Source organism: Rhea americana, unplaced genomic scaffold (assembly GCF_003343005.1).
Source record: "Rhea americana isolate MKP2758 unplaced genomic scaffold, rheAme1 scaffold_84, whole genome shotgun sequence".
NCBI classification, from domain to species: Eukaryota; Metazoa; Chordata; class Aves; order Rheiformes; family Rheidae; genus Rhea; species Rhea americana.
In genome coordinates, this window is record NW_028187023.1 from 2,598,878 (window position 1) to 2,619,831 (window position 20,954).

At 38.9% G+C, this 20,954-nt stretch overlaps 1 protein-coding gene across 1 annotated transcript in view; it reads right to left on the bottom strand.

Annotated features, from left to right (window-relative positions):
• Positions 1 to 20,954, bottom strand: part of DCAF5 (DDB1 and CUL4 associated factor 5) — a 75,440-nt gene that overhangs the window by 53,132 nt on the left and 1,354 nt on the right. The window contains exons 2-5 of the mRNA XM_085323326.1: positions 11,339 to 11,482; positions 6,960 to 6,996; positions 4,487 to 4,626; positions 87 to 216 (exon numbers count right to left, since the gene is read on the bottom strand). Of these exons, the coding sequence (XP_085179452.1) occupies positions 87 to 216; positions 4,487 to 4,626; positions 6,960 to 6,996; positions 11,339 to 11,482 (451 nt within the window). The remainder of the gene's footprint in view (positions 1 to 86; positions 217 to 4,486; positions 4,627 to 6,959; positions 6,997 to 11,338; positions 11,483 to 20,954) is intronic.

Below are 20,954 nucleotides of genomic sequence, written 5' to 3' on the forward strand. Positions count from 1 at the left end.
GTGTTTTGACTTAAAAAGGCATGGAATGGTATAATCTCCCAAGGGAGATGGTAGCACAGCACAAGACCAGGACAGCCAGCTCTTACCTCTGAGGTTTACGAATGTCCCAGAGTCCCACACCTTCCTTAGAGTTGGCAGTAGCCAGTAGTCTGGGTTCTACTGGATTAAACATCACACTATGAAAGGCTGATGGGTAGTGTGCCAAGCAGAAGGGCTCTGTTGAAAAAGTTGAGATTTCAGACATAAGAACAAACAATGCATATGACTGTTTGATGTAATGAGTTTGGCAGCTTAATATAGAAATAGCATAACAAGATCTGAAGATACAGAGACATGTTCAAACCGTTTCTAAAGCTGACACATCCACAGCAATATAAAAACTGAGGTTTTAAAATCCACCCACATATGCATTAACTTTGTCCAAGTATGGATAAGAATATATATTGGATTTCAAGACACCATTTTGCTTACAGAAGGTTACCAGAATTTAAAATTGGCCACTTACAAAGATCAAGCATTTGAATCTTCTTAAGGCTCACGATCACACAGTCATCTAATAAGGACTATATGGAAGACTTCTGAAAGCTTTCTAGCAAAGACCATGTACAACTGAAAGCCTCCTCAGCCACTCATGATCAGCCAAACTAACTGTAGTAGCAACGGCTTATATGGAAAAGCATTACCAAAAAAAAAAAAAAAAAGGTAAGTTTGTATAGAAAGTCATCTCTAAGAGAATGGCCAACTCTGGGGAGAATAGGCCTATTATGTCTTTAGGCATTATTCAGCGGTTGCACAACTTTATAAGAAGGAGGTTCTTACCATCTAACAATTTCAACAGTTAGCCTTTTCTGTTCACACATTAAAAACAAACAAACAAACAAACAAAAAAACCCAAAACTCATCCAAGTTCTCTTCCTTTTGTTTTGAGTAGTATAACAAACTCTTTGGCCTGCTGCTCTGCCCTACTCATTATATCAAAATACTACCTCCAAGAAGAGCAGACTAGGAAAAAGCTGACCATGTTATCCTGTCGCTTCTGCTAGCTTTACTGCTTTGAGCATAGCCTAATTCTCTTTGATATCTGTGTCTTTTGTAGCATACTACCATTCTTTCACTCAACTAAGAAAGAATCAATGTCTCTTTTGAGCCAGGGATGATGCCATTTTCCATTCACTGTTTGCTTTGATGCAACTCCTTCGTGCTTGGGAGACCTTGTTACTGTTTGCGTCATTGTGTGCAGGCACCTATAGCCTCACAAGCACCTACAAACGTACATTATTTTCTTTCTTCATATCCCTCATTAAGGCATACAAAACAGGTTTACACAGACCATCCTCCCAGATTTCCAATACTCACTGCCCATCATGCAGATGAGACAAAATTAGTGCTTGCTTGTCCTGTGCCCTCCTCTTATGCTCTATTACAAGCTTTTGGGGGCAGAGACTTTCTCATTTAGCATTCAGTTAGCAGTCTCTGGCTGCAGCTGAAGCTCCCAGCATCAGCTAGTTATTATAGGAAGTAGAGGGAAAGCAAAGGACAGGAGCAAACTTTTGTTCTGCCAGCCACTCAAAAGCTTTAAGGACTAGTGTTCATCTGCCAGCAGTTCCAAATAAGGTTTAAGAGCAAAATTGACCTTCTRTATTTGCATCATCAAATCGGACTCCTGCTGGGACATATGATGCCGTACTATTAAAATGGCAGCCCCCACCGAGAAGCATTGGCTTGCATTAGCTGAGTGGAGAAATTGAAACAACATCAAATTGCCAAATGAAAGAGTTGTCTTTACTATTTTAAAATAAACATTTTTAGTTTGTGCACATTCAGTTAGTCAAGTCACTGTCACTAATTACTTGTGTTTTCCTTTGCACCTTGATTAGGAATAGCCCGACCTGGTACCGCAGTGTTCTTCCAAGGTATCAGAAGTCGCCTTTCAGCCTGTCCAATTAAACAGAGATTACAATATCCAAACTAATGAGGCGCTAAGTCACATTAATGAAAAATAAGGGATTTAGTTTTGTTATTGTTCTTTATACTTATTTCACAATTGCAGCTCTCATACACTGAAGTATGAAAATGTTTCTCAAGGGAGGAGCTCAACATCATCTCTAATGAAAACTGGAAGAGAATTTATAACAACACTATGCAAGTCACTCAGCAGCCGAAGACAAGGAGAAGCAGAAGGGGACTGGAATTACTTTCTCAGCTTTTTTTAATACCAGGAGGTTATTTGTGAGATTTTAATGAGTTGGACAGTCAGAAGCAACACCCATAGTGGCAGGCACAGTGCCAATTCCCATGACTATACCATTGTAGACAAGCGATTACCTCAGGGACAAGCATTGTATTTTGTAGTAAACACTGGCAGGGCTTACATATAAACTCTGACTCAGGACTCACATAAAAGCATGCAAAGCCCCCTTACTTGAAATTCAGAGAAGTAAAGAAGCTACCCCAAAAAAGAACTTCAAATCAACCAAACCAACTCTTCTTCACTGTTTTCACTGGTGCAGCCTTCTCATTCAAAGTCTCAGCAACAGTAATGCAGTAGCAATGATTAACACGATTTAATTGCGAACAAAGAAAGAGGATCCTAATTTCATAAAGTTTGGAATAGAGTTTAGCCCATGATATTGAACACTTTCAAACATACAGATGCATTTAAACAGTGTCCAGCTCCACCARTCGTTAACATCGACCATCAGCAACAGGTAGTTCTCCTACCAGAGGCAGATGTTTACGGTGCAGAGTTAAGGAGAATGCAATAAAGGAGCACTTTGCCATTTTTAATTTGGAAGCTTTATTCAATGTCTGCTCTAACCACTTGGATGTTATGAAAATACAAAAACAGGGATGAAATGAAACTTGGACTTTCCAAAGGTAAAACAGTCATAYCAGACTAACTTGATCGCTTTCTTTGATAAAGTAACTGACCTTTTATTCAGGGGAAATATGGTAAATCTAATTTCCCATGAGGTACAGTACTGAGTTGAGCTGCAGACAATGAGGATTAGCAAAGGGAGCTGCATGGTGGGTAAGAAAGTGGCTACAGGGGGGACAACAGTGCACTGTGCTAGTGGGGGACTTCTGAGCAAGAGGGAAGTTACTGATAAGTCTCTCCAATAGTGTTCCAGGGAAGAGACCATGTGGATATTTTTATTAAAACCTGTAACATATATATATACACTGAGTGTATGCACTATTTTTCAGAGTGCTTCTGTAAAATTCCCAGATGGGACAGAGATAAGGGGTATCACAATTGTACAAGAGAATCAGAATTCACAGGAACAGACAGTACTCTAGACTGAATGCCATATTACTATATTTCATTTTATTCCTATGAGGGCAATATGCCTGAGGTAAGGACGGCATCAGCAGGAAGTCTACTCTAGGACAGAGTATTCTGGATGGGGAATTATCAAGACAGACCTAGCTCTGGTTAATCATATTCAACAAAGCCCTTATGACACTAATATCCCTAGAAGACTGCTGCAACACAAGGAAGTACATCTTGTTTCAGCTTTCAAATATATATAAATACATATAAGCTGGAAATCAGAAGATTTCAGTGCCATAAACAATTTTCCCTTATGAACAGTAGAGGCTAAAAATTCAAGCATTTAATCAGTTTACAAAAAAGATGCAATTTTATTTTAGCTTTGAGGGAAAGAAATCAGACTAATTCTACAGATCACTCAGGTTTCCACTCTCAGCTCTATGGTCTTTAGAATGGGGTATACACACAATTTCACTTGCTGTAGTAGTCCTCTCAACTTATCTAAGCACAGTTCAGAAGCGCAACACAGACTGTAGCATTTTGAGAAGCTGCAGTATTCAGCTCAGTTTTTGAAAACAAAGATGAAGCTGTAATTCAGCTTATTTTGTGCTATCACATTAGGTCTCCAAGTTTCCATAGAAATAGAAAAACATTTTTTTTTCCCCAAGCAATAGATAAAGTGATTTTGTTCCATCAAGTTAACTTCACAGTTCACAAGAGAACCGGGAAATGTCATGCACATGAACAGCTCTCAATGTCCCAGGAAAGTATAGAAATAGATTTAGAAAATTTTTCAAATCAAAATAATGGTTTTGTATATTTCCAATTTTTTTCTTTATCCAAGGCTATATACAGAAATAGTGTTTTAAGACAAATATATGAAAACAGTTAGGACTGTGGCTTAAGTTTAGCAAGATATTTTTATTGAAGGAACACATCCTCCGTTGCTTCTTTAACTCAAGTTAAAACCTGTTCGTAACAACTTTTATGATAGTGCGCCATACAGGCAGGTACTTTATAAAATCATTTAAAACAGTAACAGTGGACTATGAAGACTAGGAGACAGCTATCACCAGCCACAAAAATTACAATAATTCCTCAGTGCTCCTTGTCTCAGTCCTCCCAGATAAACATAGCTTTTGCCTTCCCTGCCTTCCCAAATCAAATCCCTGTTTTTCCTAAATCAAAATCATTTCCATCTACAGCTCTCACCTCCGTGGGAAGACTCTCGGATGTCCCAAATAAGAACCCGGCCATCATCTGATGAACTGGCAAAGATGTTATCATTTACTGGGCTCACTGAAAGACCATACACTGCATCTTCATGGGCAAACACATCCAACGTCTCAGTGCTGGAAAACAGACAAACAATATCATTCTTTTACTCCACTCTAACAGCAGTTGTTTTAAAAAGCAAATAGTATTTACATTTTAATTTATTTGGTAATACTTAGTGACAAGGTTAGTGCTACTCCAACTAGACACAAGGYTCTTGTTATGAAGTTAGAAAAAATATATACAGTGACCAAGATATATTATGAGGAAAAAACCCTCAGACCAAAAGCCACACAAGGAAAGCCACATACTAAAACCTTTAGAGTCCACAAGAGGCTATGGAAATTATGTTTTATCAGATTAAGCTTAGGAGAAGGTAACAGTAAATGGGATCTGGGGACTTGCAGACATGTGTTTACTATGTAATCTGAAAAGGAAACCAAGATAAAAGTAAATTCTTAAACACAGGCTCTCTCTCATTAAAAAAAAAAAAAAATCATATCTCACAAGAGTAACTTTCCAGCTAGCTCTTCTAAAGTTTTCTTGGTTCTCCAGGATAGATCAGACCTATTTTTCCCCCACGTAAAAAATCATCAAAACAGAACAAAACAAATGTAGGTTCCCTCAAGTGTCTAGCTTTCAGCTGTCTATCACAGTAAGAAAAGTAAAAGCCCATTCTCCACTCTTCTCCCAAACTTTCAGATCATCATGAAAAGGAGGAATGCTGAAGTAGTGGCATGAAAAGAGAGACCAAAAGCTGAAATATCAAGATGGAAGATTCTGGGCTTATTCAATTTTTTTTTTTTTTTTTTAAAAAAACAAAACTTATTTCTTTAAAACAAAACAAAACAAAAACAAAACCCACCACCCTTCGTATACAATCATTGTAACTGGTAGAAACTCCACCAAGAGATTCTGTGTAAGATCAGTGCCTTGCCCATAAGTCTTAGTTTAAAGTCTTAGTCACAGAAGACTAACGAAGAGGCCAAACAAGCAGTAACAGAACGGACCATTTAAGAAAATGAGAAAGCAGTTGATAGACCAAGTGTATATGCTGTTACCCTTCAAGAAAGCAGTGTAACTTTGTAGAGAATTCAATCAGAATTCTATCTATCAGACTAATTAGTTTCCTTTCAGAAAATCATGCAAACAGCACTAGAGAAATGAATTCCATATGCATTACAACAGGATGTAATGTAGCTAAACAGAAGTCTGATAACCAAAGTGCATTAAAAAATACACATAAATTAAAAAGTCTGGTTAAGACATTAAGCAAGACAGTAGGAACAAGCACTTTCTACAGAAAGTTGCCAAGAACAAGGCTCTTGCAAAAGCYTGAAAAGTCAGAACAAATGATGAACACAGTCTTCCAAAGTTTCGGTATTTCCAGCTTTAAATTAAAAAAATACACCAATAAACAGGTAAACAAAACACAATATTCCCAAGAACGTTTGAAGAGTAAAAACAAAGCTACCTCCGTTCAACTCTCAATTAAGATTTATATAAAAAAGAGATATAATATATGATGAAAGGCAGATATACACTTGGAGCAATTCAACACAAAAAGCTTTGAACAAACCAAGCAAGAAATATTTCCAAATTATGCTAATCAGGATTCAGGCCACACAAAAGATTTAAGGTTTTATATTTCTCTGTTCTTACATTTATCTCTTCCTGCTTTTTTCTTTTTGTTCGATATTCTCTAAGTCAAGTTATTTAACATTGCTGAAATCTGTTGGAGTTATGAGGATAGACTAGGACTTTTGCTTATGAAATTTGTACTTCACAGGTAGAGAGCTCAAAAGACAGGGTATGTTATCTTCAGAATTCCAATCTAATACATCACCACTACTGTATTAATTACATTTTAACCAACCACTTAACCTGGGTGTACCACACCAAAGCCTAATCCACAATGGCTTCACAGTTTTGGTAAAAATAAACATGAAAACAAAAATATTTCACATTAATGTGGAGAGTCAACCAGCTGCAGCCAAAGTTTTAAAATGTAATTAAGTGTCTAAGCACTAGCTAACCTAAATACAAGTTAGGTAAGTGTTTTGAAAAACAAAACAAAAACTTTATGTGCCAGAATACCTGAAAAAAATCTAGCTCTGAATCTACTCAGAACATCTATGCTGACTTCAGTAGAGCACCTGTATTTAACAGTCATTCTCTTCTTCCGTCTTTCCCAAGTTCAAAATGACATAGAAGCCAACTACTTAAAAATGGGGGGAGGAAGGGGAACACTTCATGCCAGCTATGAATTTGGACTAAGAAAAGGCACTTTTTGGAATTAAAGCAGTCTTTACTCTTCTCCCAGACCATTAATTTAAAACAAAAAATTGCCTCCAGTGACTTAACATTAAGGGAGCTGATGAAGCAGTGGAAACAGGAACTGTGTATTTACCTTTCAACATCATGGAGTATAACTTGCTCATCATTGCCTATAAAGAGAAAAATAAACACTTAACATCATGTTCTGGTGGTTAAAAGTGCCATAGTGAAAAAAAATAAAAACCAATAATCATTTTTTTTCATTTTTTATTTTGAGGATGAAACTGAAGCAGAGAGAATATGAGTTAAGTTGCTAAGTGATCTGCCCTCCACCCAGCTATGTGAAAGGCTCCACAGAACACTTCCAGTCTTAATCAAATAAACTAAATCATTCTGTCTTCTAATACTCAACAAGCATTTCTGCTTAAGTATATTACTGATGATTCTTTGTTCAGTTTGATCTTGAGTTTTGGGGCATGTGCAGGAAAGGGAAGAAAGTAATAAGCAACAGGAAAAAACTTAACTCTAATGTGAATACATCTTTCTTCCTGCTCAGAAAATGCTACCTAAGAAAATAATGGAGGGTGAAAAGAGATGCCGTAATGGTTTTAGGCAAAATGCATTGGGCTTAGGGCTCAAATGCTGTCAATTCACCAGTGTTCAGGGTTTTGCAACCATTGAAAAGGCTCGAACATTATAGTCAGTGTAATTATTTTAATATTAACAAAAACCAAGTCAAGTAACCATGTCACTCTTCTTTAATCGTATCCATTGAATACAATGGAAACTAACCATGTGCATGCAGACTGAGAGGGTCACAGCTTTAAAATAATCCCACAGACTCACATGCATCTCCAGCTACAGTGATAGTGTATTTTCAGTCTCTGCACTAAACACTAACTTACCTAGACTTGGCATCTCCCCTTCAGAAATATTTATCTAGAGGTACACTTACATTTCTTTCATTCATTCATGAAAAAAAAAAAGCAGTATCTTTACGATTAGTATGGCTTTGTAGTTCTGATGCCAAGTTGTGAAGGTCTTGTAAACAAAACACAGAAGTTTAGAGGGAGCAAAACTTCATCTGTTATGTGTCTTAAGTGTTCAGTTGACTCAGTTTTGGTGTATTCCATACACATTTCTCTGTTTGTCCCAACAGAAAAAAATATGGGAACATTTCTCTTGAATTAATGAGGTGTAAGATTTTTCTACATCCACTTGCTCTTTGCACAGGCTCCTAGTTAAATTGTGCAGCCTTAGACTGCGATAGTAGCTCATCTTTTCCATGATAGGGTAAACAAGCCACTTATGTGTAAGTGTCTTTTGATCATTAATTGCAATGGAAACTGTCCATTATACACTACAGGCAAAGTTTATACCTAGTAAAACCACACTAGTGCCTATGTATTTCACCAATGAAAGATGTTGCCAAGTTTTTCCCAGAGATGAAATTTTCCCCTAGTGATCCCTGCTCCCCACCCTCCCTAGAATATGAACAGGAGAATCATTCTAGTTGCCTGGCTTCAAGCCCCTAGTCATCATGGGATCAGCTTTCCCCATCCATCACAAGCTCCAAAATATGAAAGAGAAGGGGCAGGGGGGAAGAGACAGGGAGGGAGGGAAACAGCCACATTGTTTTGTGTGTAGAAGGAGAAGGTGGTGACAACRTCTAAGCACAACCTGCATGGTTTAGATGGCACCCCCTAATCGTTTCTTGTGGTAAGGACTCATCCCTGAAGAAAATATCACTACTGTTCAGCCTAGAGTTTTACTTCAATATCAAACAGAGCAAGACTTCACTCTTCATAGAGAATAACTGAGYTGGAATTGTATACACAACTCTTCTACTTATAATGTCTCTTCTTTTGATAACTGCAGTTATGATCAAAAAGATAACCAGCATCTGCCATTCCCTTCAATTACACCTATGAGGATGAAATAGTGCACAGCACAGTTTAGATGGCCAAAGCCCCAGATCTGTCACAGAAGGGCTCTGGAGAAACAAAATCAGTTCTCTGAATGTTAATTTCAGTTTTTCATACACCTAAGATCAAAAGGGGAAAAAAATTTCAGAGTTTACTAAGAGGGTTTCTTTTAGATTTCACTACTTGAAATGCTGCTCTGTTCTCTATTTTGGTAGACAGAGAAGGGCATGCAGTACTTTTCAGGGACAGGGACTTCTTTGGCACCCTGAGCATTTTTTTCCTCCAGAGATTATGTGCAGAACACTATTCACTCAACTCCTGTCCTCCATTTTAGAAATGGCTACATATGGTTCATGCTTCACAAGAAGCTTTGAAATTTTTTGGATGCAATTCAATTTACACTTAAGTGGGAAATCCTTTCTCCTCTGCTATCAAGAGCTGCTTTAAAAAAAGGTCCTCAGATCTTTAAGTCATTAGTTGTGGGCAGTTCTCTGCAGAATGAATTAATTCTGTGCCCCCTGCACTAGCTTCCATGCTCTTATTCTTSTAGTTTACTGAATTATTTTGAATTCCATGCTCTGAATTCAACTCCAACTTCAATATTTCGTAGGGGCAAAAACAGCTCTTAGGATCTGCACTTCTATCAGGCCTTTTAATGATCTCAGAGAACATTGCTGGATGAATAAATACAGTTAACCCCATTTTACAACTGAAGATAAAACAGATGGTAGATCTAGGCCATGTGGCAAAATGACTCTTTCCAAAGGATCCAAGAGTCAGACTCACAGTCCTGGCAGATGAGCTCTGTGAATCTTGGTGGAGCAGCTGAAGAGTTCCTGACTCCTCCATTGGAAATAATTTCTGGCAGAGGCACAGTGTGTATATGTGGACAAGAGGAGGAGAAAGAAAGATGAGAACGGCCAGTTTAGCTGTGCATCAGCTGTCACAGCTCATCTAATCTGGCATCATAGCAAAAATCTATCATAATCAGTGATATAAATCAACTGCAGTGTTAACTGTAGTGGCAAGGCACAGACAAACCATTCTGCTGCCCTTACTGTGACAACAGTATACTCTGACAGCATGGCACAACGGACAGAAGGTTGAGCTGAAATTGGGAAAGAACCATTACAGAAGCTCCAGCAAGACTCAGCACAGGTTATCTGTCAGCGCATTGCTTGRATATTCATGTATGGTTGCATTTGTCTAAATTCAAACTAAAGTTAAAGAGACTGCAACCCCAAATTTCATTGGAACCACTACAGGCCTCATGCAAATACATTAATTTGAAAACAGTGTGGACTGCTGTCTCTCTCATAAAACTAAAACCAGCCCCAAGAATCAAGACAKGTATCAATATCTACAGTTTTGGGTTTTTTCCATCTCAATGTGTAGTACATCTGTATCACTATGCCCTTGAGATTTGACAATCTGACACTATCTTAAAGCTTGTCAAGATGGTGGGTTTTGTTTTTGTTTTTTGTTTTTTTTTTTTGAGATGATTTGGTTTCAGCACAGCATTAAAGCATTAAAGAATGGTAAGTTTCCAATACTCACGTGTGCTTAGAATCCGTTTATAGCACTGACGTACAGTTTCCAAATCTCTATGGAGAAAGATTAAAAAAAAGGGGGCTCTGACCTAATGACAGCTGTCTAAAAATATCCTAAAATAAGCCTATCTATATGTTAATGGAGATGCTGATGAAGGATACACATTTGTATCCCTTCCATAATCACATCAAATAGAGAAATGAAGTACAGCAGAAAAGTACATTGACTGCATTAGAACAGTCTTTAGTGAGTAAATATTTAAATGAGGCTCCTTTTCTTTTTCCTCTCACTCAACTTTTCCTCCCCAACTTAATGCTTTGAAAACAAGTAGTGAGGGGAAATATAAATTTACCTAAGTTCTAGGGTTATTACCCCAGAACAAGTATATGTCTGCTTCTACCACATGTCTCTCCTTACATTGGTTTAAGGAAGAAATAAACTTTCTGCTAAAAATTGGATTTATGTCCAAGAAGATGACAAAGAATAGTAAGGCCAATTACAACCTAATGTGCCAATAGTCTTAAAAGGCAGATGCTTATCTGGCAAGAACTGAAATGAGATCTGAGAAAAAGTGACCCACCAACAGATGGCAATAGCCCTTCATTACCAATCTAGGGGTGCATTAAAACTAGCTACAAGCAGCAGGGTTTTTTAAATATCAGCCTGAGTGCCAGACCAGATGCAGGGTCTGCTCTCAGCACAGCTAAGAGGGAATGATAAAGATGACTTTTCACAGTCTATTGCACAAGACTGGACAGATGTGGATCCAGGATTCTCATGATAGCTTGAGACACAATGCTCTTAAGATTTGGGAAAAGGAGAAGCATGACCAAATCAAAAATGTTGTACTAGCTCAAATCCAGCCAAAGAATTTCCTGTTCCCAGACAACCTTCAGCTGTTGATTAAGGACAACTTTCAGATCTTTAGGGGATTACAGTAAAGATCTTTCATGTGGGGCAGGATCTCACTCACGGCTTTCACTCTAAGACACTCATAACGCAGACTCCTCAAATCAGGGCTCTTGAACTTCCTTACCTCCAGAGAATACTTTTGTATTCCCACTGTTGAAAGCTAGGCAAAAAATGTTAGAGTGATGCTCCCCTTTCAGCTGAACTGGTTTGACTCTTGAATGGATGGCTTCCTCCATATGCCAAAGTAGGACCCGGCGGTCATCCCCTCCTACAAAAAAAANAAAAAAAAAAAAAAGAAAAAAAAAAAAAAAGAAAAAAAAGAAACCTCCATTACTGCCTGAGCCATGTGTAAACTGATGACAAACAAGTTATTTAATTCTGCTGCTATTCATAAAAGGCTTTGCTGAAACCTTAATTAGCACAAAACTTTTAACCACTGCAACGGTTTGGATACACTGAGGAGCATTTACATTAAGTACTATGTAATCAAATATTGAATTAATGAAAACCAAGAAAGCAGCATGGAAAGTTTGGAACAAAAAGCTACCACTCTGCCAATACATACTGACAAACTAGTTACCAGGACCCTTGGGATTTTACTGTTAGGTAGCAAGTTATAGATGCCAAACACTCCAGACTAACATACACATTTTGGCAAAATGCTTTCACACCAACTCCTAGTTGCCAGCATTGCTTATGTTATTCATGAAAACAGCTTAAATATAYCAGTAATTTTTTCCCCCTCTCATTGACATCAGTATCTCCATTAGTAGTCTTTGCAAAGCCTCCACAACATAGGTTGGCTACAGGACTAACATGTGACCATTAAAGATTTTACTGAAGCGTTCATAAAACTTGAGCCTGCTCAGTAATGGCACACTTCTGGACCTGTAAAGGGTAACAAAGACATCTGAGGTGAGCTCCTGACAAAGAAGATAACTGAGGCAAGGAAGTTAAACTCTCTTGCTTTACAACTTAGTATACTTTTTCTAATTGTTTGCCTGTTGTAATTCTCAGTTCAAAATTCACAGTATATACACATATTTTCTATATATTCAAGTGTCTCCTTTTACTGTCTGATAATCTCTTAGAAAGAAAAGTGTTAACCAATGTTTGTACTTTAATTACATTAAACATGACTTTTTAAAAAAATCTCCTAATAAACTTAAGATAYTTCTGTATTTGATAGCACTCTCAGTATCAGTTCTAGATGTCTGCAAAAATCTGAATAAAGCTTTTTCAAGTCACACTCAAAATATTTTTGGTATCTGTCCTTAATCACAACGGAAAGAAAATGGCATTAGAAGTGCCCCTAGAAACATGCTGATTTCAGTTAAAACATTTACTGCCTCTTTGCACAATCAAAACTATAAGCTCAGTGCCTTCAGAGCTCCTACCTAGCAGGAAAAAAAGGCATGAAATGGAGACAAAAGGAAACTGGAATTAATTGGTCTGCATTTTGCTTCAAGAAGAGGTAAATGCATAAATAAAATTCATGATTAATCAGATTTCTYAAAACTTCTCACATCCTATGGTGGTATTAGGAATTTTTCCCATGAAACTGAGTTATGTCAAACATCTTTTAAGTTAATAGTCTCTCAGCCTTTAAGTCTCTTAACAGATTTTATGACAATCACTTTGACAGACAGTACAGCTGTGTGTTATGCTTATCAGTGCCCCAAGAAATTACAGTGTAGTTCCTTTTTTCAATTTTGTACTTCACAGAGCAAACAGGTAGGCAATACATGATAAAAAAAGACTTGTGATGCATCTGATAACTACCAGGAGTAAGAGTCAAATAYGATGGGTTCAGAAAACTTAAGGTAATTTATGGTTAAATACACTAGTGGGAGCTTRGATTCCTTTCCAGCTAGGAACACGGACGTTTCTAACAGAGAACGTTTGTACTCGCACCCTAGTGATTTCAAATGAGTTAGTAGCAAGGGGACATAAACAGGTGAATGCAGAAATATATGACCATTTTAGTCACGCTAAAATCTGAAAGTGATTGTTATTCTTGAAGCTGTTACTTTCTGAAGCTGCCAGCAGCCAGGTCTTGAAGTTATCAAACTAGACAGTAAACAATTTAGGCAACATTTAAGGCTGATGAACACCARTATTACTTACTATACCTTTCATATTTCAAAACTTCTGTAAGAGATATCTCAAAGCAAAGCATAACAACATGCTCTTGTTAACTGTTTTCACAGCAAAGCAATTTGCAAAAGCACTGCAATAAGTCTACGTATCCTTCTACCTGAGAAGCATAACAACCATTGCTATCTAGGAGCCTCACCACACCAGCAAGTTGCTATTCATTTCCACTACTCACCTAGTCCTGGTATAAAAAGAAACAATGAAGATCAGCAGAGCCAACAAGCATTACTGTGGTTCCCTGGCTGCACACTTCAGCACACATACAGTATGGTAGGAGAGACAGAAATTGCAAGCTGTGCAAAAAAGTGTTTGGCAGTGCTAAAYTGCCATTGTAATCTCTTCTATATTTGCTACATGTGAATGATCGTTTCCTCTGCCTCCAGGATAGAAACAACAATCCCTACTAAATCCAAACACATCTTTCCTCTCAACCCCCTAGACCTCCACAGGAGTTTGGTACAAGAGGCTACATTACTGAGTATCCAATGCTACAACAGRCTGAGCACTGTTTGCCTTTGCGATGGCACATGTTCCACAGCTCAGGAGCTTAAATCCTCCCCTCCCTTGAAGGAACACTATTCTGTCCCTTCTCCATCAATGTATTGTTGTATTACACATACTTGTCTTCCAGAACTTCTAAACTCCTCTCTCTTGACTCAGTTTTATCCCCCCCACCCCCRCCATGCCCCACTGAGACAGTAAAGTTTATTAACATGACAATGTTAACTGGGTTGGAAGCATGCTCCCTTCTACCTCCCATTCATCTAGTCCAGAAATACTTCTGAATTAAGGTCAGTTCCATCAGTAAGAAAAATCCTCATCAACGTATGCAAGTACAGGCAGAAAAGAACACTCCTGCCACTTTTGTGGCTGAAAAGAACATTTTACTGGCCTTCATGTTATCATACAAGGGACAGAACTGTAAAGTCACATGCAAGGATGCTCATAAAAGGCAAGTCTTTGGCAAATGAAATCAGAAGTGGTGCAGCTCAGCAAACAATCTTGGTCACCAAAGTTTGAGCCTTAGCAGCTGGAATAAGGGAGGGGAGCAAGTAGGCACACAGCTGGATGGACAGGTATGTTGGGAGACAGTAAAGGAAATGTGAAGATACAGATCTTTTACACTCAGTAGATGTGAACTATGATTCATCAGGAACAAAGTGCATGTGTGTTGCAAATCTGAACAGTATTCGAAACTCTGGCCCTACAGCATTTGTTCTGTACTGCTGATCAGTGAACAAAGATTAATTAATATTCTTTCAAAGTACAGTACACTTAATGTGCAATTCTGTAAACCACAAAGCGGAAGCCATTCAACACTTTCAAAAAGCACTGGGCCTAGTGCATAAATGCATTTTAACTCCGTACACTAAGCCCAGTGCTCCCCTGAAAGAGACTGACTGTCCAAGGCTACATAATGCAGGGCACATACCAGCAGCAATAGGTTTACTACACACCTGGGAAACCTGGATGTATGGTCTCCTTCACGAAAATACCTTAGCTACCAGGGCTCTACAAGGGAACCTTCTACAAACTGAAGTCCCACAAAAAGTCTTGAATTTATAATTTTCAATCTCATGATGTCACAGAATCTGAGAATATATATTTTTTGAAAGTTTTAAAGAGTACAAGTAAGCATTTCAGACTTCTGCAAAGAAAGCCATGCGGAGATGCAAGAGGTATCTAGAAAACATAAGATCAGTTTTCAAGAACAAGTTAAAAAAAATCTACATTACAGAGTTCAAATATAACCTATCTATAAATTTACAATGATAGCTGCAATCACTTTCAAGTATACGCCAGCACCGCTTTCTTCAGTTATGACACCATTCATAATGTTTGAACAAATGTAAAAATTTCCTGATGGAAAAAAAGCATGAGAACATTTATGGGGATTTGGATCCTTCAGCACTTCCAATCCAAAACAATGACAGCAATCCAGGACCTCCTCTCTACTGGACTACAGAGCTGCTCCTTAAAATCTCAACTGATTTAAACTGTGAAAACCACCTGGGACAACGGAATTGCAAAGGTGCCAGAAGGAATAGCTTTGACCCCTACAAAATAATGTGGCAGAAGCTTCAATTCTATCTTTTTTCATTGATTCTGTTTATGTCTGTCTGCATGATTGACAACTTGAAAAATTAAAGTTTGCGTGACCCAGCTTGGAATCACACAATGCCATTCTACAGTTGCTTTTCAGAGAGGAACCATATTTCAAAAGCTTTAATTAGTCAARTATTTTAGTGTTCATTATAGGTCAAACCTGCCTCAACTTGCAAAGCAGAAGTCACATAGGAAGAGAAGTCAGGCTAAAGAAATATTTGTGGTTAGAGAGGCCTGGAATTTTATCACCTTTCCATATTGCTGTTGATACAGAAATACGGTATCCTAATTCTTACATGCACACATGAATAAAAATACATAAACACACATGCTTCTTCCCCTGCCTCAAGTCACTGGAATATGTTGCTAATTCCTAGGCCCATCTGACTAATGTTGGTGAGAATAAAGAATTCTACTCAAACCATGCATTACAACATAAATGAAAATAGCTTCATTTTTAAATCTTGGGATAGTTGTCCTGAAACAGATGCATCGTGAAGACGACAAGGTGCTTATAGCTGTGCTACAAGGTCCGCTACGCATCTACACTCGACAATCTTCTATCAACACGAAGGAACCCTGTTTTCCTCACTGTTTGTCTACTTCAGAATAGTTTTTGCATATTGCTTTCCCCAAGAACTTTAAAAAAAAAAAAAAAAAAAAAGGGTGGAGGATGAAGACCATGAAGAAGGCTTGTTTTTCTTTTAAAGCAGCATAGACAAACACAACAGGCAGAATACACCCATTCTGAATGGCTAAACAGGTCCCACCTGAATTAGCATGGCATATATTTAAGCACAAACAGTTTGCTGCTGCCACAGTTCCTAAACCAAAACATTCCAGTTTTGCCTCACTCTTGAGCTAGTTCTTCCCTAAAATGTTTCCTGTGCTGCATCATCTGAACAGGTAGCCAGTAAACTTTAGTACAGCTAACTCTGGAAGAGGAGTCTCTGCCTCACAGTTAACAGTGGTCTATCTGAAGAGATCCAGCACTGTCCTTGTTAGCCCTAAAATGGTTCAAAAGGAACCAGTACCTACTCTTGCTGAAAGCAAGTCTAGYCTAAACAGTATCTGCACAGCTACTGAACCACTCTGAAGCTCCTGTGTGCAGACAGAAGCATTCCAAAAATTATACCAGTCAGGACAACGAAGTTTAAGCTCACCAGCCTTACCTGTTGTTGACAAAGTCCAAGACCACTAAATTTCCTTGCCTCCCGTATGTTCCAGACCCAGTCACTAAAGAACCTATACTGCAAGTGGGCAACACTTCTAAATCACAGCACTGAAGATAAATTTATTGCTTACATCTACTAAATAAGTTGCACAAATTATAGAAAGTGGGATTGGAAAGTATTTCAAGAAGTTACTTAGTTGATCCCGGCTTTGGGCCAAAGGATAGACTGTGTCTGAATTATTCTTAGTAGATGTGTGCCTAGTCTGCTCTTAAACCTCCACCGAGGTAGATTTCACACCCTCCTTAGGCAACCTATTTCAGTGCTTCATTATCCTTGCCATTAGGCAGATTATCCTAATATCTAGCCTGAGGGTGCAGTTTGACTTTACACATAATTCCACTCCCCCTTGCCACGCGCTCCTGCTATTCCCTTGCACTGAATCCAGTGCTKATGCAGCCAAAGGGCGAGCAGGTTCAAGAAGCTGACCTGATAGCAATTTAACCCTTGACAAACAACATCTCCCAATCCCTCCCCCCTTAAACACTTCCCTTGTATTGGCTTCCGACTTTAAGCYATACGGACGTATGCCACATCGCACACAAGGCAGAGGGAAAAGAAAGAAAGAAAGGGAATGAACAACCTGATGAAGGCCCGGGTTGGGGGGGGCCTGCACCTCCTAGGAGCAGATCCTAGTTACAGCACATCAGGCCTAAGATCAAACTGCATCCTAAAGTCTTCYTCGCTACAATTTAAGATCACTTCTTTGTTCTGTACCCAGTGGGCAGAGCAGTTTACAACTTTCTGCAATAATTTATCCGAAGATTTGCATCTTCTACAAGACTACTGCCTAGTCTCCACAGTGTACTTGCACAGCTGACTTTATTTTAGCGCTATAGTTTGCATGTGTTCTTATCAAACTGCACTCCAATTTTTCTCCGGGTTATTTTTCTAATTAGTTTAAATTCAAATCCTGTCCKCTGAAATGATTGTCTTGCCTTGTATCACCTTTAAATTTAATAATTTCTTAGCCATCAATGAAAATACCAAGTAGTAACTTGAGTAAGATCCCTCCTCCTCCAAAATTCTACTTGCTACAAAAAGGCTAAGATCAGGACCAGCCTTTTTWAAAATACACTTGATATGCAATTCCATTAACTCAGAATGTAATAYTCCACTATTGTTGCTCAGGTCACCTCATTCCACTGTTTTAGCAGGCAGATCTGAAGAAATAGCTAACAGAATGACAGGCAAATTACCAGCACTTTTTTCCCATCCCTACAAATTTACAATCATGGGAGTGCAATTAATTTTTGCATTATCTAGTGAGAGGGGAAAGCAGCAGAGAGAGTTAAAGAACACATGCATGGATTAAGTCAGCCTCAGATTATAGCATTTCCCAGAAGTTATCTTAAAAGTGCAGTTTAAAGCAGGAAAAAGTAGGAGTTTCTGATAAACAGATACTTATGTTCATAAGAGATAGCAAGCATGAAAAATGGCAGCCAGATAAACACCAAACTTGACAGTGGGGGAAAGTAAGACTACAAGACAAGCTAAGAAGAGATCACTTTTAAGAAGTTAAATTACATAGAGATGCCTAGAGTATCTGAAGGAAGAAGTCAGTTGCATATCATTGCATGGTGAATTTAATTTGCAGGCACTGACAGTCATGTGTTTCTCCTAAACTGTTAACAGAAACAGACCACCACATAAGCTATAAAAAGCTGCAAAGARACACTTTGTCCAATGAAATCTTTGAAATACATCCAGTAGCTAGTTTTAAGAAATGTGTAAGTGGCTCTGAAATTAGTTGTGTGTTAAGCTTTCCTCTTCCCTTGGGTCATTCTACAGCTGTGTCTTTCCTACCTGTCACATTGCATCTTCCAAGTATCCATTTCCTCCTTTCACTTATTCTCTTAATTTTCTTTATTTCATCTTCTTATGCCTGTCACTTCTTCCAGCACTTCTACTCCAACACATTAGTGCTTCTCTCCTCCTCTCTAAAGGGACACTGTAAAGTTCCTYAGAGGCACAGCAAAAGCTTACAGATGGACTCCCAACCTAAATTATCAAACTAACTTCGAAGTGATCAACTAGAAAGTACTCAAAACCAAACTCAAGAATAAAATTACTATTAAATGTGTGATTTCTAATACAAGATTTAGTGAGGTTAAGATACAAAGTAGTTTTAAATATGCTTTCAAAAGGCCTGCTGAGGCTTGTCAGCACTGAGGTTCTCTCCAAAATCCTAACAGGAAAAATATCTGGAACTGTGATGTAAGCCCTGTTTAAGCAGTTCGAAGTGTTTACTGAAACAGTAATCATTAGCCTTACAGACTCTAAGATTTGCTTCTGGGAGATACATCAAAAAAAATTGTGGGCTATGTACCCAAAAAAGCATTCCTGCTAATACAGATGAGAACAGCACTAATTTGGATGCAGGCTAGCATTTAAGTACAATCAGCATAGACAGTATGAATGCGCTGTATCAGTTGCACTTAGAACAGTCCTAATAAAGTTGTTAACAAGTCAATTAGCTGAGAYAGACTTCTGTATGTCAAGAACGTATGCATGACTTAAAACTGAACAACTGAAAGGACTGCTAGCGTTCTCCCTGTTCGCACACTCCAATCCCCACGTCAGCCCTCTCAGCTGCTACCAGCGCAGATGGAAGCATCTAACATCTCATCCTTACCTCAGCACACTGACTATTTTGAGGGYGGAGAGACCCACATACCATCTATTCTAAGGCTTTATCTACATTTGGAAGTCTTCTGAAATTTTCTGATATAGCTGCTTCACAAGCAGCTTATACCCCTCCTTTAGCTTTCATCTGAGTTTTACTCCTCGCTGTTTTGTTTTCCTGCTTTTGCTGTTTCTCAGAGTTTCAAGATTAAGTATGACCTTAAAAAAGGGAGTGTTTAGAGTGTAATGCTATAGGAAATTTAATAGAGTATCCATAAACTTTTTGCCCTYTAAGCTTCTTATTCTTGAATTAAGAGAACACCTGCCTGCTGTTGCTATGGGACATAAAGCATTCTAGATTTTATGGTCACAGATAAAGTAAAACTTTCCTAAAAACAGTTACTCTAATTAGAGCTCTTCATGTTCTCAGGGCATCAATACAAGATCAGACTTAAGGTAATCTGTTTTTAATTATCCCAAATTTGTGCACCGCTAACTCATTTAACTTAAACATTCATCCTGCCACTTTTTTTAAAAAAAAACTAAGAATCAAATAGATGTTTTAATTCTCTCCTAAAATTTAGGACTACAACTCTTGTACCATATTATTGCTTACACACTGAGAAAAAGCTTACCCGCTGCAAACATTTTATGTGGTTTAAAGAAGTTAGGAAATTGAAAACTGGACATGGTTGGAAACCCTTCCTTTTTTACTTATGCTTCTTCAGATCTCTATTTGATGACCACCTGCCTCCATACTCTGGCTGAACCTACCTTGATTCAGGCAGTTTGGACAAAGTGAATTCTCAGAGTCCCTTCCAGTCCTCTCTCTCTCTCTCTCTCTCTCTCTCTCTTTCTTTTTTTTTTTTCTACCTAAAGAATGGGCGTCAACATGACTTGAAGGGTCTCTCAAGGCTTTCTCGAGCAAACAGAACGAAACCATGGATGGTCTTTCCATCCTGTATTATGGAAAATAGAAAAGCAGCAACAAATGCACTTGAGCCCTTTGTTTTAGGTTGAAACACAGCTCTACCTACTACTGGAGAGGGACCAGTACCAACCAGCGAGCTGCCTCCAGCACTGCTCAGAACTTCAGATGAATCAGCACTTCCCCCAACGCACACATGCACATATGTGCATATATATACATACAAGAATGGCTGCGTACGTTAAAAATTGTAGTAAATGGCTACAACCCCCCCCTTCCCCCCCCGGACAGTACTAGGATCCTGCATGGACACTTATTCCAGAAGTCACTGGATTTATGCTTAGAAGTTTCCTCAGAAAAGAGACTTTAAATTTAAGAAGGTCTCCGGGCAGCGGCTTCTGAACGCAGAGCGGAAGACCACGGCTGGGACAGCGTTTATTCTCCGTCTTCAAAAATTAAGCAAACAGACAAAACGAACTTTTCTGCGAGTCCCCGCGCTGTTCCGGGGCTGCCTCTGCCCCGCTCTGCCCGCGCACACCCCGCTCGGCGCTGCCTGCGGCGGGGAGGCAGAACCGCCCCCCCCCACCCCCGGGCCGGTAACCAGGGCCTCGCACCCCGCTGACCGCCCCGGGGCGGGTGCCGAGCCCGCTGCCCGCAAGGCCGGGCCCGGCGGCCCGCACCTCGCCCCGCCC